At 38.8% G+C, this 17,478-nt stretch overlaps 1 protein-coding gene across 1 annotated transcript in view; it reads left to right on the top strand.

The window, feature by feature from the left end:
- The window catches only part of SGCZ (sarcoglycan zeta), a 613,727-nt gene that overhangs the window by 261,526 nt on the left and 334,723 nt on the right, over positions 1-17,478 (top strand). Inside the window, exon 2 of the mRNA XM_019526556.1 lies at positions 10,691-10,792. Coding sequence (XP_019382101.1) covers positions 10,691-10,792 — 102 coding nt within the window. The remainder of the gene's footprint in view (positions 1-10,690; positions 10,793-17,478) is intronic.

Genomic DNA, 17,478 nt, shown 5'->3' with positions numbered 1-17,478 from the left:
CGCACTTCAAGAGGGATGTGGACAACATGGAGAGGGTCCAGAGGGCATGATCAGGGGACAGCAGGGAAGGCCCTACGAGGAGAGGCTATGGGACCTGAACCTGTTCAGCCTCCACAAGAGAAGGCTGAGGGGGGATCTAGTTGCCTGTTACAAACTAGTCAGAGGGGATCAGCAGGCACTGAGGAAGTCCCTGTTTCCCTGAGCACTACCAGGAGTGACCAGGAATAACAGTCACAAGCTGGCAGAGGGTAGATTTAGGCTAGATATCAGGAGGTGCTACTTCACAGTCAGGTTGGCTAGGATCTGGACCCAACTTCCAAGTGAAGTGGTGCTGACTCCTATCCTGGGGGTCTTTAAGAGGAGGTTAGATATACACCTTGCGAGGGTTGTTTGACCCCAGTACTCTTTTCTGTCATGGCAGGAGGTCAGACTCGATGATCTGTTCAGGTCCCTTCCAACCCTAGAAATTATGAAACTATTAAACAAATGCTTGACTGGCTAAGCAAAATTCATATGCCACTTATATTTTTTCTCTGTGTAATGATGTGTATAAGATTCTAATTTAATAGTGTACCTGAATGAAGGAAAAAATATTATATGGAAATTAAACCCTTAGTTTTCTGAAGGAATTTTTAGAATATTAAAGGCTGACAACACCCTTTTTTGCCTCCTGGAAGAACATCTTGATTCTTTAAAATTTTTGTATAAAATTAATTTTAGACCTTAAATCATATATAAGTCCATTTAACAGCTCCTTTAAGAACATTTCTCTATGCCCATTTACTCACAGCCAGAGTACTTTAAAAATTCTGTTATATTAGCATTTGACTTGACTGAATCCATGAACTGATTATTTGTTTATTTTACTTTCAAGAGACATATTTGTCATAAAAGATAAAAATGTCTTTTAAGCTTCTCAGTTCATAAGCTTCAACAAATCAGACTATTTTTCCTTCCCAAATATTTATAACACCATTATAATATGAGACTTCATTTACTTTGATATTGACTTTCAAATGCAGAAAAGTTATTACAAGATATGATAATAAAAATCCCAGCAACAGCATAAAATAAATGGTTTGTCTTTCATATGTTTGAGTTTTAATGTCTCTGCTTTTTGAATTACTGGTGGAGATCAAAGATGTTTTGTAGAAAAACCATTAATCCCAGACCATTAGAAAAATCATTAACAGTGGTTTAATCTGCTTCTAAATGTTTCAGGCATGTGGTGGGATTGTTTTTTTCTTTTCTGTCCTTTTCTTTTCTTTTTATCAGGGACAAACAGCAGAAAAAAGCTGAGTAAGTTGAGGGGGATAGGTCCCTTTCTGTTATTTTATTAAAATGGAAGATATGGAAACTCATAGGGTAAAATAAACTAGCTAGACTGGTAGGACTCTATTATGAATGTGTTAATTTTTTTTCTATAATATGAGCAAGGCTTTGGGTTCCCAATACACTGAAGAGTGGGAATGGAAATACATAAATCTGCCTGGCAAGACAAATTGATAATCATTTCCTATAGCTGTCAAACATGCTGATCTGTTCCATTCACATTGACATGTCCTTATAGTGTCCACTAAAACTTACTAGGTGGAATTGCAAGTTACAAGAGCAAAGAAAGAGAGAAGTGGATATAAATCAATCAATATTATTGCTGCCAAAGACTTGTTATAAGTAAAAATAGGAAATACAACAATGCTTTTGGTTGGATCAAATTATGAGTCAATTACATCGAATTATTAGTCAATATATTATAGGCTTTGATTTAATACAGACACCAGTGCCACCTTATCAAGTTCCCACAGCCAGTAGTAAAAGCTTTATCTTTGGGCCAGAGTTGCATTCATCCTCTTGCTTGGATATTATTTCAGTTTGTTGGGATTGCTAACCAATGTGTCCATGTATACATGTAGCCATTGATCTATTTTATAATCCAGTGCAAAAGACCTTTAATCTTCAACTTGAAAATTTAAACTAAACAGAATTTGCTTTATTTGAAGCTTTATTTTTGTTAACAGTCAACTGTGAAAGAAAAAAAAAATCAACCCCAATATGATATCAGTTTACTAGAGAATAAAATCTCATGCAGATCTTTTTCTTTATATTTAATTACAGTCCATGGAAATTATATAATAGCTGAGAATTGTGTACCCCTTTTAGGATGGAGACCCTAGGAGTAAGATTCAAGAAGAATCATAATGCCAAGGAGAGCAAAATAGAAAAAGAGGGGCCAGGAGCCTATGAGGAAGTAATGTATTTATCTGAATCTAAGATGACTTTGAATTTAAGAAGATTCTCCAACAATTAGAGTCTATACATGGAAAGTTATAACAAATATATAATTTTCCATGTATAATATCTAATTATAGGCAGGGGCAAGCAGATGAGAAGCAAGCAGTGGGACAGGGGAGACAGGCAGTCTGATCCTGACTCTCTTTAATTCTCTCCACATGACCCCCCACCACTTGTCCCCTCCAGTGCCTCCCATCCTCCCCAGAACCCTAGCTCCCCACATACTGCCCCCCAACCTTCCCCTCCTGCTTACTTGTGGCTGTCCGTAGTGTATCCCCCAGGGTAGCAGGCAGGGAAGGTTTAAACTGCCTGCCTGGCTACTGCCACTGCTGCTGCTCTCTGAGCCAGAACAGCAGCAGCCCAGCAGTAGTGGTGGTTGGGCAGGAAAGTAAACCCTTCTCTACCTGCTCCCCTGGGACAGATAGCACAGGCAGTCACACAAGTAAGTAATGCTGTGGAGGTGGGGGGAAGCAGGGGGAGACCCTGAGGGGAAGGGAGAGGCTGGGGGTAGGGAACTGGAGGAGTCCTGGGGCTCAGGGAGCAAGCAGGGAGGCCAGAATGGGAGGGGAGGGGATTCTTACTTCTCAGTACAGGCTCCTACTGGCTTGTAGTGGGACTGCTCCAAACTCAAGCTAGCACTAATACCCACCAACATGCATGTGATTCATAGTATTACAAGAGCCTCAGGCAAAAGGCATGGTGTAGTTGCACCTTTATAGACTAACTACATCAATGATGCATTTGGGAATCCTGTTCCACTCACTGAATAAGTATGGGAATAATGCAGAAAGAGAACCTTTCAAATTTATCTGAATTTATCTGACTTCCTCCCAGTTCTTTACTATAACAGTTTCTAAGAGAGAGGGCAACATGTTTTGAGCAAATTTCCCTGCACAATGGGTACAGGCCTTACTACTTTTTTTTGTTATTTGCAAATTTTGTTTCATAGTGGCAATGAGACACTTCAGGAAAATCATTTGTAGAAGATTATTGCATTTGTCAGGTGGTTAAGGTCACAGTCACCCTGCTTCAGTTTCCTAACACCATCCATGGCAGACACTCCAAAATGCATTGCCTGTCTTGTCGTATTGAATAAATCTAATTATCTTATAATGTAATTTTATTGGGGTGAGAGTAGTCCCATATGCCCAGTGTCTTACAGCATTTAAAGTGGAAAGCTTTGGCAGATGGTCAGAAGGATAGTCCTTCTATGGAAGACCAGGATGAAACTAAAGGAAGGGAAGGAGCTAAAGGAACCTAAAAATATTTCCCCAAAGAAGCATAAAATTGTACTAGGAAATGAATATTTTATTTATTTAATTTCAAGGCTCACACATCAAAGCTACAACCCTCTCTCTTAAAAAAGAAGATGAAGGAAACTGAGACTATGACTGAGCAAAATACTAAAACTGAGCACCCATAGCTTCAACTAAAGCTTATGTGAACTGTGCTTAAACCATGCTATATAATACAAAGCATTCTGAAAAATAAGTTTGAGATATTTCAGATTAGCACAACTAATGGCTATTGCTTACCTTAATTTCTGTGCCTCAGTTTCCGCTCTATAAAATAAGAATAAAACCACCACCTCATCTGACAGGAATGTTGTGAAACACATATATAATATTTGTAAGGCACTCAGCCGCTTCAGTGATAAACACCATAGAAGAACCCAGAAGATTAGTTGTTCTGTCTTCACAGCAGAGTTTGAATAGTGTAAAGTCAATACAGTATAGGGCTGCATTTTGAACAAAACAAAATATTAAGTAGCTGCATATGAACAAAGTACTCTCAGTCCTTTGTAATGATTGAAGTAGGATGTTTGAGAAAATAACAGTGGGTGACAGTATTATTAAAGATAGTATCATATGCATATCTGAAAGGTAGTGAAAAAAGGAAACGTTACTCCTGGCAATTCCTGTCCCTTGACCTAGCAACCTCAGCAATGCTGTTCTTAATGCATTTTTTGTGTGTAATATATATTAGTGCTGTATCTTGCAGCCACAAATGCCCCATCAGAACCAGATGAAGTAATATGTTAATGTCTCCTTTTCACTTAGCAAATGTGTTTGTCTCTGAGTAAGTAAAACAGTACCTGCTTCCTACTGAATATTTATTCATAGCTAAACTATGGCACAGTTGGTGTTCCCTCTTAGGTTATCCCTGTTGATAGAACAGCAGGAGTATTGCATTAGCGTTGATTTGTCAATGAGGAGATAGTGTCTTTATCTTAGTTTCCCCTCTGGGTACAGGTGGTGGCATCACATTCCCACTTTTTAAAAAAAGAACATCTACAGAGTGTATACAAATTATTTTTAAAATACTTACCAAAATTAAAGTGAGAATACTCCTTTTTTTATTAACTATATGCCATGACATCAGGTTCAGAATTCTTCTACTCCCAGACCACATTGGATCTTCACTTTTACTTTTAATGGAAAAGGAAGTATCCTCCTACGTTGTGTAATAAGTTTTAAGCCTTCCTAAATATTTATAGAACATCAGGGGTCCTTCATTCTCTAAAATGGAGAAAGCTGTTTATTTCCTACTGATGCTACATTAGTTTCACACTGTCGCAGGAATATATACTGTAGTGTAGATATACTAACTGAAAAAGTTACCCATTGTTGAGTCTGCCATTATGATAGTCCCGTCTTGAAAATGAGGTGGTCTCTATTGTTATAATGGTGGCTTCTGGACCTTGATCACAGAGACATAGTTTAATCTTAAAATGGTGTACAAAGGCATAATTCCTCTAAATGATCATCTTTAAAGATCCAGCGTAGCTTGAAAACAATTTGTTTTCTATTGTGTCTGATATTCTTGTAACCATGAAATAAGGGAAGTGACTTTCTTTCATTAAATCTTCGGGCTTATTTCAGCTTTACCACCTACCATTAAGTCTTTCTCAGATTACCACATATGATTTTTCTCTTTTCTTTACTTTTCCTAACTCAAAAGCTATACCTGTATAAATGTGTTGGTGGGGAAAGTGGAAGGGGGTAGGTTTTTTTTTAAACTGATATAATTGCCAAGTGTGATTTCTAGAGGGGACAGAGTAATATCAATATTAAGAAGCCTTACACTTGTGTAAGTATTTCCCTCATGTATGATGATAGGTACAGCTACATAAGAATAAAACCACTTTAGTATGTAAGTGTCTTTTCACTTTGGCTAGGGACAGACATTCAAAAAGCCTGAGCCTGAACTGATTCATTCTTTGCAGGTTAGTCTAACCTGGTCAGACTAAATTAGTTTTGTAACCAGGCAGACATCCCAGAAAAGCAGGCACATGCCTGAAATGGCTGAGGCCAGAAGCTGCAGGATGCTAGAGCAGCCCTCCCATCCCTTTGACAGCACTAAGCTGAGGTGGGGTATGGCCATACCCTGGCAGGATGCTTTGATTATCCCAGTAGGGAATTGATAAAAGTGTTTATCACCTTGAACTCACTGTTTATTGCCCCATTAAAAAAACAACACAGGGACATTACCAGCTACCTGTTGATTCTACCTGTTGATTCAGCACAGACCATAGCCAGCATGTGATCTGCTAACTAATACACAGACACCGCCTCAGCAAGGCAGAGGGGAGAGGGGAATTCCTGCTTAACAGGGAGTGGTGAGGGGGAGGAGGGGATCAGACCAGTCTGTGCTGGAGCTTCAGGCAGGGAACAGACGGGAGGGGCCAGCCCTGCTGTGGAGCAGAGAACCCCGACCAGCCCAGAGAGCATGCTGGGATGCTGGGGGTGTTTGGTTTAGCTTAAATCAGCAAGAAAGGAGTTTGGGACAGACATTGCATAAACCAGTTTGACCCAAATCAGTTAAACCTGGTTGAATGTAGTATTAGACTTATCTCAGATCAGTTTTAGGCATTTCTAAACTGTCTTATGTGCACTGAACATCTGTTCTGTTACAAGTTTAAAACAGTTTCTGAACAATTAAATCAGTTTGTGTAATGTCTGTCCCTACCCTTTGGGAGCTGTATCACCTTAACTGTACCAGTAGAGATAAAATCTTACTATGCTGTTCTCAGACTCATATATGTTGCTGTTTATGGGATGGAATAGAGAGTCTAACGTATTGCTTCTTTCAGTTAGGCTTTTTTAAAGACCCTTTTTAATTTCAGTTATTTTTTTTTTAGAAAAATCATTCTTGAATCATAATTATTTGATATTGCAAAATGTAAGGGAATTGTCAAAGTGCCCTGCTAATATCACATTTTTTTCTTTTTTCCTATAAGATTTTTTTTTACTGTTAGCTCTTTGATATAAAAATATATGATTCACTAGGTGCAACAATATGACATATTTCTATTTAAAAGAGAACTGTGACTATGAAGCTTAAGCTGACTTTTGCTAGTTCATACTTTTTGGGTAGCATTGTGTGTGTGTTTATTTGGGGTTTTTAGATACTGTATTTGTTCCTTGTCTATCACAGGAAGAGAAAGGAACATGGATTTTATATATTATAAAACTTGAAATCCTACATATTTCATTTACACATGTATTTACAAAAAATATTTTTGCACATGTACAAAACTCAGGTATAAAAAGGTACAGGTTTATTCAAGAAGCAGAAAGTTGAGGTACACACAATAATACAAAAACACACAAAATAATTCAGATATTTCCTATGTTTTTCCTAGTCACTAAAGGTTACTTACATATAGGAGAATCCCTCTTGAGTTGGCCAGATTTTGGGTTGCAGCTCAGGGTGATGGTCAAAGTTATATTATTAAAGTTTTTGTGATTGCATGACATGCATTTATAATGTATATGTGATACTGAAACTAGATTAACTTTTTAAATAAAAGTGTTTTTGTACCATAGAATGATATGCCATAACATATGCAAAATAGTGATTTGTAAAGGTAAAATAAATTGTCCCCAATCTACATTTGATTGCCACAGATTTTCCAATTAAAATTTTGATTTTAAGAGTGTGTGGTTATTTATGAGATTTAGTTATATGAGAATATTCTTTCCTTGTTTCATTGGCTACTTCTACTATGCAATCGGTGTATGTGTACATGCTATTAAAACCATGACAAGCAGGTAGTACTCTGATTTAGTGTAGTTGTAATTTAAAGTCTCCCTTCCAGGGATGTTCTAGGATATACTTAATACTGCTTCACTGGAGGGGTTGAAATAGACAGTCCTTTGACTGTAGCTGCATTTCTGTGATCAGGTGACCTCCTGCTTTTTTAAAATAAATACAGAATATTGGTGATTGATTCAAGGATGAAGAGCAAATGCTGCAATTTTAGGGGATTACTTGAGTCTGATTAGGGATGCAAGCATGAGTGGGATCTGGCATAAAACTTTCAGAGGGACTTCTGAAAGACAGCAATAACTCATGAAAACTAAATAAAATGCTGTAAAGGAAGTCAACCAATTTGCACTAAAGACTTTTGAAGGTGTATGGTGAGGTAACATCATAGATCTGCTAGAGAATCCACGGCACTATAAAAAAAAAGAGACTTGAGGCAGAAAGGAAGCTGCTGTTCCAAGTCTAAAAAAAAAAAAAAAAAGGGGGGGGGGGCAAATACATCTGATACATGCTATGGAAAACAACACAAGCCAAATCAATATGAAACATCTGGAAAACTGCAAGAACAGCAGTGGATTTACCTCACAGTGTATTAATAGTTTACAAGTGACAGCAGAGTGTGCAGAGCTTGGACAAGGGTAATAATACCACCAACACCAGTTCTAGTGGATTTTTTCATAGCGCCAATGATTAGTATTTCAATCAAACATAAATAAACTGGAACAGCGAGCTCCTGGTTGGTGGTGGCAAGTAGGGGTGTGAAAAACGGGCCATTTTTTATTTGGATTTGGATTCAGCCTGAATCAGGGAGAGTGACTTGATTTGTTGGTTTGGATCACTGTCCCTGATTTGATTCAGCTGTATGCAAATCTGAAAATTAAGTGGCAATTCAGAGAATCAGTGATTCAGCCATAAACACAGCTTTAAATTTTTTTTCTACATAGCGCAAGGTACCAGGCACACCTTATGAATGCTGTGATGCTGGGGCAGATGGACTGTCCCACGGGAGTGGGAGTGGGGGGGGAGGGACGCATGCTCAACGGTGAACATGGAAGGGGACCAGAAACACTTTTAGTCCTCTTCTGGGTCCACCAGGCAGCATACTGGGCCCCCTCCCCCCCGCATCCACCTGACTCAGCAATCAGCCATGGGGGGACCCTGGGTGCCCCCAAGACCCAGGAGGCACCAGTTGCCAAGTCAGGAGGCTGTGGGGGGGGGCCCCAGTGCACTCCCCAGTGGACTGGAAGTGCTTCTGGTCCACTTCCGGGTCTGCCACTAGGCCCACTGGGGAGGGAAACACACTCCTGAGGAACACTCCATGCACCCCAGCATCTCAGTATTCACAAGCCACCTGGCACCTTGAAGTATGTAGAAAAAAACATTTAAAGCTGGGTCTATGTCCAAACTGTTGAATCCTTCCGAATCTCTCCAAATCAATTCAGAGGGTTCCAATTAGATTTGGAGAGATTAAAGGGTCTCCTGATTTGATGAGGATTCAGAGATTCAGCCACTGAATTGGGCCAAATCTCTGCTGAATCAGACTGGGGACCACAGCATTGCACAGTCCTAGTAGCAAGCAGTGCTGCAGCCCCCAGGACACTGAAAGCTGCAGCATGCACACTGATAGCCTAATGTCCCAAAATGTAGTGCTACAGAGAAGTTACTGTTTCATCTAGCAAAATTTTTAATACTTGTGCCATCTATATAGTACTACAGGGGGCATGTTCACCTGTCTCTTCAACTTCTATAGCACTACAAGGGTGTCCATAGTGCTACAAATGTTATATCTGTCCACACCCTCAGTTGGGAGGAACTTGCAGGTCCATAAAGAGATAGGTAAAGGAAAGCTAACAATTCTGTATGATTTGGGCTCCTGAAAACTGTTACTTCTTTATGAATATGTGTGGATCTGCAAGGAGAAATAATGGCTGCAAATTGTAATAGTGGTACTGTTTATTAGTCATATGAGGCTGTTTCTCTACATGGGTGCACAGAATTATAGTCATGTAAAGACTGGAAGGGCCCGCACAAGAACATCTAGTCCAACATCCTTCTCAGAGATTTACTTCAGAATGTCTTAGATAAGCTTACAACCACAATAGGTCAAAATGGCTGAGGGCATAAGACAGCCCAAATAAATGGAGTTACTAGTGCCCTACAACAGTGGTACTGATATCTTGGGAGAGACCAGCAGAACACTGGAATAGTACATGGCATCACTGAAACTACTTGAACATTGTTATTTAGCTCTTAGCAGGTAGAGTACGATTCGTGGCAATGCAGAATGCAGAAAAGGCAGTAAAGACATGACCAGAATGAAACAACATTTTGTAACTTTCTTTGGGTCTGAGTGACTTCTGAACACAGCAGTTCAATCTGCAAGTAAAATGTCCAAAATAACTTGACTATATTAAAGTGTTACTAATTTGGACCCAAATATGTTCCTACTAAATCCAGTCAATGTTTTAAGTAAGCAGGAGAAGGGTCATTTTATTGTATTATAATAAAGAAAAATTAGTTGAACATCTTTCTATTTTTCTGCTGCTCTTCAGAATTGCACCCAAATTGAGTTTGAAGAAAGTAATAGAAAGACCTTTGGTTCAGGACTTGTGTGCCAGGGTTTATTCTTGCAAGCGTTTGACAGCTAAAGCTGCTGCGCTATGTACAGCTGAATGCTTCTTCCTTTCACACTGCTGCTCAGTGGCAATGCTGTTTTTCCTCCCTTAAGGTCCTCAATAGACTCCTTGCTGCTTTTACCTTCAACTGTATAAAGTAGGATTCTCTTAATATTGAGCACTTCTCAATATTCTAATGAGTGATATTATAAAGGTACCATTCCTTGCATAGATTTCCCAGATCTGGACCTACCCTTTTGTCAGTGGAACAACATTCATTTTGTTACAAGACGGGTGTCCACAAATACAAGAGGTAGGCAGGATGTTGATTGGCAAATATAGATAATTTATGTAGTTATCTTTTGCTTTCTTCAAAACTGTTGTTTGGAGTTTTCAGAAGGTTTCAATAATCAACCTCCTTCTACACTGTTCCACAGCTTCAGCACATGTTTGACTACTGCCTAGAAAAATATCATATATCTTCTAGCTTGACACCTACTGCATACTTATTTTTAAACATATTTTGAAAATCTGGTTGTCCTTCCTCTAATTTGTATGCATGAAAAGGTTTGTGTATAATGAGAGTTCCTTTTATTTTCGTTTGCTGTTCAATTAGCATTTGCTAATTCTGGACCCCAGGCCAGATATTACATATATACTTCTGGTATTTTTTTTTTCCTGGACAGTGGTTTCTCCCTTAAATGACACACACATATTTATATTATTGCTTGTAGGATGGAATGGGGAACCTGAGAGTCACCAAAAAAGGAATACGACTTGAAGGTGTATCTGAATTTCTACTTCCACTTTATGTGAAAGAAATCCACTCCCGAAAGGTAAGTTCCTGGCTTCTTTTTTACTTTATTTACAGATTATAGGATAGTGGGGCTGGAAGGAACCTAACAAGATTAATTTGTCCAGGCCCCTGCTCAAGGTAGATCATTCAAATGATTAGCATGTTCAGACTAAAACTACAGAATATGATTCCCACACTTTCCATGGTGGCATTGAATGGAGGTTTGCTCTGAAAATACCTTACGTGGTATTCTACAAGTGTATATACGTATGTATAACAATTTCCTGTACAGAAAGCTCTTTAAAGAACCAAAAGTCTCCTATACTGCTAATGATGATTTTAACTAGTGAGTGGATATATACACTGGCATCTGGAACTGTTGAATTTCTCTGTTATGATATAGAACATACTATCCTTCATCTGAGATGAGAAGCTAAAACATGTATATTTATTCTTCAGGAGAGGTCCTCAGTAGTGTGAATAGAGCCTTTGATTCTTCTCCTTTGATGTGAACTTAGCAGTCAAATTCCACCAATAATAAAAAGACCTGCAAAATGAGCAATTTTATACATACTCAGGTAGTTCAACTTGAACCCATTTGAGCTTCAGCTACTGTTCTTTTTCCTTAAGTCCAGAGAATTGTATTAAAACTGGATAATGTACACTAGAATGGGATTTGTACATAGCAACTTATTTATAATATTGCTAAAATGTAATTGTTTTATCACTTAGCAGATCATTATAAAACATGTTAAATCAAGACATTCTATATTCAAGAGTTCAGCACAGCTCATTTTGGCTCAGTCATGTTGGCTTGTAGCTCTCCTAGATATATTTAAAAATATTGTAGTATTTGAATTCTATTAAGTTCTTGCTGCCATACAAGTGCTAACCTACAATCAGACAGAAATGTTATAATGTGTTTTAGTCAATGGACTACAGAGAATTTTAATGTGTATAAAGTAAAATGTGACAAGAGTGAAGAGATATTTGGAAATATATTAACACCATTAGAGAGCTCTCCGAAAAAGTCTCTTCTCTTACTGTCTGCAGAGTTCATCTGTGTGTGTATTAAAATATATCAGGGAACTACAGGTTATGGAAAAAGTCTACACCTAAATTTGTAGTGATAAGTTTTTTGTATCTTCTTAATTATTATACATGCCATTGTTTAAATATTCACTTGAAATGAACACTTAACAGTTCTGCCTCCTGTATCTATAAGACCAAAACCTTGTGATTTTTTTTTTTACAAAGTAGCAAGTGTTGGCATGGCAACAAAACAATCATGTAATAGTTTATCAGTCTGCACATTAGCCAAAATATAGTTGTTTATTGAACAGAAGATCACCTTTGAATTTGTTATTCACAATCAGTTTGATTCCTTATTAAGGCTTGCTTGTGAAGAAATATTCCTTATGAAATGGATACTAAAAATAGGAAAAGGTAATTAAGACAACGTCTATTAGTAAACTTTCAGTAACGAACTGCTGAAGTGTATTTAAAAATGCAAATATTGTAACTGATATAGATCATGATAGAGTGAAAAATTAAGCTTACAAAAACGGTTTCTATATATTTCATTAAACAATTTTTATTAAGAATAACTATAATAAGGCCTTTTCTTTCTTCTAATTATGAAAATACTTCTTTGGGTAGAATTTCATGCTTCAAATAATTATTTTCAAAGTATCATGCTATCAGAAGGCATACGTCCTTCTAAAAATAGTTTCCTTATAATTCTACCATTAGTCTCATGCTTATTTTTGAAACTCTAAGATCTTTCTTATTAATTAATTCTAACTTTTATTTTTTTCCAAAAGAGACAATGGAAAATTATTTATAACATTTCAAGGGTGCTTCCAAGATCCTGGTGTAGAAAATAAGGATGGGAGGCGGAGGGCATTCTTTAAAATTGAAGAATATTTAAAGCATGCTTTCCAATAACTTAAAAATGAGTTATGCAGCATTATGACCCAACCTAACCAATATGAATTTTCAAATTCAAAAGTTATGGAAGTTCTATGAATTCCCAGGCTGCAAAAACTACAATAATGTAATATCCTTTTCCCCCAAAGTCTCAGAGTGGCAGCATTAAACGTCCCATGATAATTCCTCTCTATAATTGATATTTGTGATTCTAGCCAGCTTAAGTATGAAGTAATTAAGATTCTGAGATTTTATAACTATTTACTTGGTCCTACTACAACCAATAAGTGAATTTGTTTCTCAAATAAAGTTCATCAAAGTAATGTCAGTAGGGCTAGGATTTCCTCCAATGCTGTTACTCCAAAAAACCTGACTTTTAAGTACAGTGGCTAAATATAACCCAAATTAATGTATTCTGTCAAAGTAAGATAGAAGGTTATGTTAGGTCCAGTTGTCAATATAGGAAGGTTCAAGATTGGAAAGACAGGCCTAGCCTAAACCCACACATAAGAAGGAAAAGACCGTGTCTCTGCATAGCTCACAACTGAGGTTTTGGTGTAAAGCTGGTGAAGTTTTTCAAATGAAACTCTTTCAGCCAAAAATGAAGATTAGGCAATACTCAATCATTTATAGTAACTAATTTATATAAAAACTGTGAAATTGTTTCAGGGATAAAAATAGTCCAACATAAAATTCCAAAGAATACAAACATTTGTCTTGTATAGTTTTTTTACTAAGGATTTCAATGTTTTCTCTTAAATAAGGGAAAAATTCTTAATTTTATCTTAATTAGCACAATTATAAAATATAATGTTGTGACATTTCAGTTCAATTACAATTTAAAACGGATTCATTTTCAGAGTTTTTACTTTTTGAAACTACTAATAAATCAAAATGCCTCTTCCACAGCATTACCTTAGAGCACATTTTCAGTGGTTCTAGGCCAGTATCACATGCCAACCCATGCCAATGTCACATGCCAACCCATTCTGTAGGGCAATTCCAGTCATAAAATTGTCCTGAAATTTTAAATACTTTAACCATATTAGCTCCCCCTTTTCTTCCCAACATAACATGTTATTTTATGTACCCAGAATTCAGTCTAGAAAATGTTCCAAATTTTAATTTATCAGTCCTTCCCATTATTGGTAAGAGATGTTGATATTTATAAAATAGAAATAATTATATGACTAAAAATGTTTGGCTCTTAAGATTGAAAGAATATAGGTTTTACCTGTTTTCTCTTTCCCTTTTTTGATTCATATTTTATCTAGATTAGGAAAAAATATAAGAAGTCTCTCTATAATTAAACCTAGAGAATAACATTCAACTCTTGTAAAGGACTAACCTCAAATTCAAAGAGTATCCATGTGAATAGAACATATGGTTAAATGCTAAATTGCAGCCAGGCTGGAAGCAGCTGGTTGGATACTCTTCTCAAGCCCTTAGGGAAATTATTATTTAAACCATATCCCTTTGAAATGGGTCTTGAAAATGCAAATAAAGAAATGCTTTAATTTATTGTCTTTCTTAACCATTATTTGAGCAAAAAAGATACCTTATGTGCTGCACTTGGAAATTGTAAGGTTACTTACTCATTTCTTCCTTGTGACTATAAGCCTGGCAATTTGCTTGCAAAAATTGCTGTGCGTGTTATCTGTTATCTTATTAGCAACATAAAACATATTGTGATAAGGATGATAAAGCAGGAAAGCAAGATTTTTTCCCCTCCTTTTCCTTGGGACAGGATAGCCTGTGGTATAATAATAATAATATAAGTGTGGTTCACCAAGGAATGAAAGATTCAGCTTAATCTGAGGACATTGCAGTTTTCTCAATGTGTATGTGTGCGCGTGTGGCTTATTTATTTTCCACAGTGTTGGAAACAACCTTTCAAAGTCTAGTATTGCTTAGTTATACAAATATTCCCTTTTTAAGCATATTTGTTGTTTTTTTTCCATTAAAAGACACTAACATTGGGTGGTTGGTGGTTTAATATTTTTGCTGACAGGTGGTGAGGTTGTGACAGGACTTTTTTTTAGAACTGGTATGTTTTCTTTGCACAGGGAAGTAAGCTATAGAAAGATCACATGAGAGCTTCTGGACACATTCCAGAGCACTTTCCAGCAACACTTCATTGGTTCTTGTTACCTAGGGAAAAGCAAAATTGAGTTGGGGAAAAGCAAGGTTATTTTCAGTGTGACACTATTGCTGTATCACAGTGGTACTCAACCTCCAGCCCATAGGCCAGATCAAGCCCATTAAGCCATGTGATCCTGCCTGCAGGGCTCTTCACATGGCCAGAAGTTTGACAGCAGAGAGGACCAGTGGCAATTATTAACATTGCTACCCTCTCATAACACCAAACTTCCAAGCTCCATGGGCCAGCTGACTTGGAACAATCTGGCAAGGGGCCCAATTCCACATGCCCCAAGCTGTCCCTTCAAGCTGGATCAAGCACCAGCAAGGCTGGCCTCGTGCTGGATAGATCAAGCCCTGGGGAGGCCAAGCCTGCATCCTGCTGGATCAGGCCCCAGTCAGGAAAGACCATGGTGGATCAGGCCTTGTATTAGCCCTGCATCACTTCCAGCCTGCAGGCTTGGAAAGTTGTGTAGCACTGCTCTATTGAAATCCAAAGATGTGATTGAAACTTACGTAGCGGTGCCTAAGCTAACTTTAAACTGCCTGGATCATATAGGCTAAGTACAGATGGTCAAAAAGCCCAAGAAGGATTGATTCAGTCTTCACAGTTTAGTCTTATCTATATAGATTGAGCTGATAAGCAAGTGAACAGACATTCATTTTTGATTCAATAAATGCAGCCATATACCTGCAGTGCCCCAGGCCAGAAGCTTGGGGAGGGGTGTGCTACAGCACACCTTCCTGGTTGGTTGGAGCAGACAGTGTGGGCCAAGGCTAGCTCACCCACCCTGAAAGGGGTGTGGGGGTGGGGGAGAGTGCAAAGAATCCTAGGGTGCTGGGCAATTGAGTTAACTTGAATTAACTTGAATCTGGAGTGGATCTGGGACAGAATCTGGTTTCACCTAAATCAGTTAGGTCTGATCCTGCAGTATCCAGGTTTATGTTAAACCAGTTTCAGCCACTTTGAAAGTTGTTTATGTGCACTGAACTTCTGGGGTGCTTGTACACATGACAAGGTTTTAGTCCCTTAAATAGAAATGGTGTTTTTTAATTGCAATGATAAAAAACCCACCATTTCAATTTAGGCACTTCCATCGCTGTTATAGTGAGTGGATCAGTCCTTTTTTTTTTTTTTTTCCATGCAGAGCTTGCCCATGTTTCCTGCAGCTGGGGGGTGAGCTGCTGGTGGTCCAAGTGGCCCCTGAGCTGTGGGGACCCCAGTCCTTCCTCACCATGTGGGCTCAGAGAAGAGTTGGATCTGGCAGGTGTTGCCTGTGAGCTGAGGCAGCACCTGCACAGCTAGCAGCCCACCCAGGTGGGGTGCCACTGCTGTGGAGAGGAGGACCACCCTCCTCTCCCCCTGCAGCTGCACAGCCTGGTGGCAGCTTGTGCAGGCAGGCTCTGTCAAAAAAACCCACAAAAAACCAACAAGGGTTTTTTTGTGGGTTTGATCCTTTTTTTTAACACCCCAACGGAGCCTTCCCACCTCTCCCACAGCCATTGGGTGAGCCATCAGTGGGCCCTGAGCTGCATGGACCTTGGTCCTTCCCTACACACTATCAACACCTCCCGAGGCTACCCAGGTGGGCTGCTAGCAGGCAGTTGCTGCCCCAGCTCAGAGGCAGCACCAAGTCCAGTCTAACTGTTCCCCTAGCCTGAGCTGAGGCAACACCCACTTGCTAGCAGCCCACCTGGGTGGCCCCAGGGGATGCTAGCACCATGGAAAGAAGGACTGGGTCCCCCAACAGCTCAGGGGCTGCTCAGTCCACCTGCAGCTTACTCCCTGGCTGCAAGAGAGGCGAGCAGGCTTTGCAGGGGGGAAAAAAGGTTCGGGCCTCTCACTGCTTCTGTCTTCAACCTGCCTCTTCCACAGTGGGGGTGGGGGGGAAGGGAAGGGTGGACAGTGAACTGTCAAAAGGCTGCAACATTAAACATAGCTACATTGCAAAGTAAACTACATGCGGACGTGGTTTAGTTTGCAATGTAACACACACATTTAATCATTAACCCCCCCCCACATGTGTACGGCATGACACAATTAAATCTCAGAAAGACCAGTTTTCATCATATGTACAAGAACCCCTGTTGTGTTATAGATTTGAACCAGTTTCTGATCACTTATACCAACATATGTGTAATTTCTGTCCCTAGCCATAGCGGTGATCCAGTGCAGCTAATGTTCAGTGCAGACTACCTGCCTAGTACTCAGGATAAATAATATTTGGGCAACTTGGTCTGGCTGAGGTGCCTGCTGCCACAACTACAGTGACATTTGTAGGTGAACTAACTAGTTCAGGTAAGTTTGTATGCATTGGTATCAGAGTGTATCTGAATGACTTTTGTGGTGGGGGAATACAGCTTAAGGTTGCCTTCACAGCTGCAAACAATCTACCTGAGCTTTGTACATGGGCTGAAAAGAAGACCCATATCTTGAAATTGCAGAATTCAAACATGAAGTATTGAAACTGAAAGTAAATGATACCATACTTTTTAAAAAAGCCCACAAGATATATGGAATATAGGTCCTGGGAAGAAGTGTCAAAAATTTACCTCTAGAAAATAATGCCAAAATAGTCTTCCTCATGCTAATTCTTATGGTTTGTCATGGTAAATTGATAGTGTTATCTGTTAGGGTTTGATGTGCAGATAAAAAAA

This window comes from Gavialis gangeticus, unplaced genomic scaffold (genome assembly GCF_001723915.1).
Source record: "Gavialis gangeticus isolate Ggan-Ray unplaced genomic scaffold, GavGan_comp1, whole genome shotgun sequence".
Classification (NCBI taxonomy): Eukaryota; Metazoa; Chordata; order Crocodylia; family Gavialidae; genus Gavialis; species Gavialis gangeticus.
The sequence above is the reverse complement of the archived record's forward strand: the minus strand, read 5'-3'. Positions and strand labels throughout refer to the sequence as shown.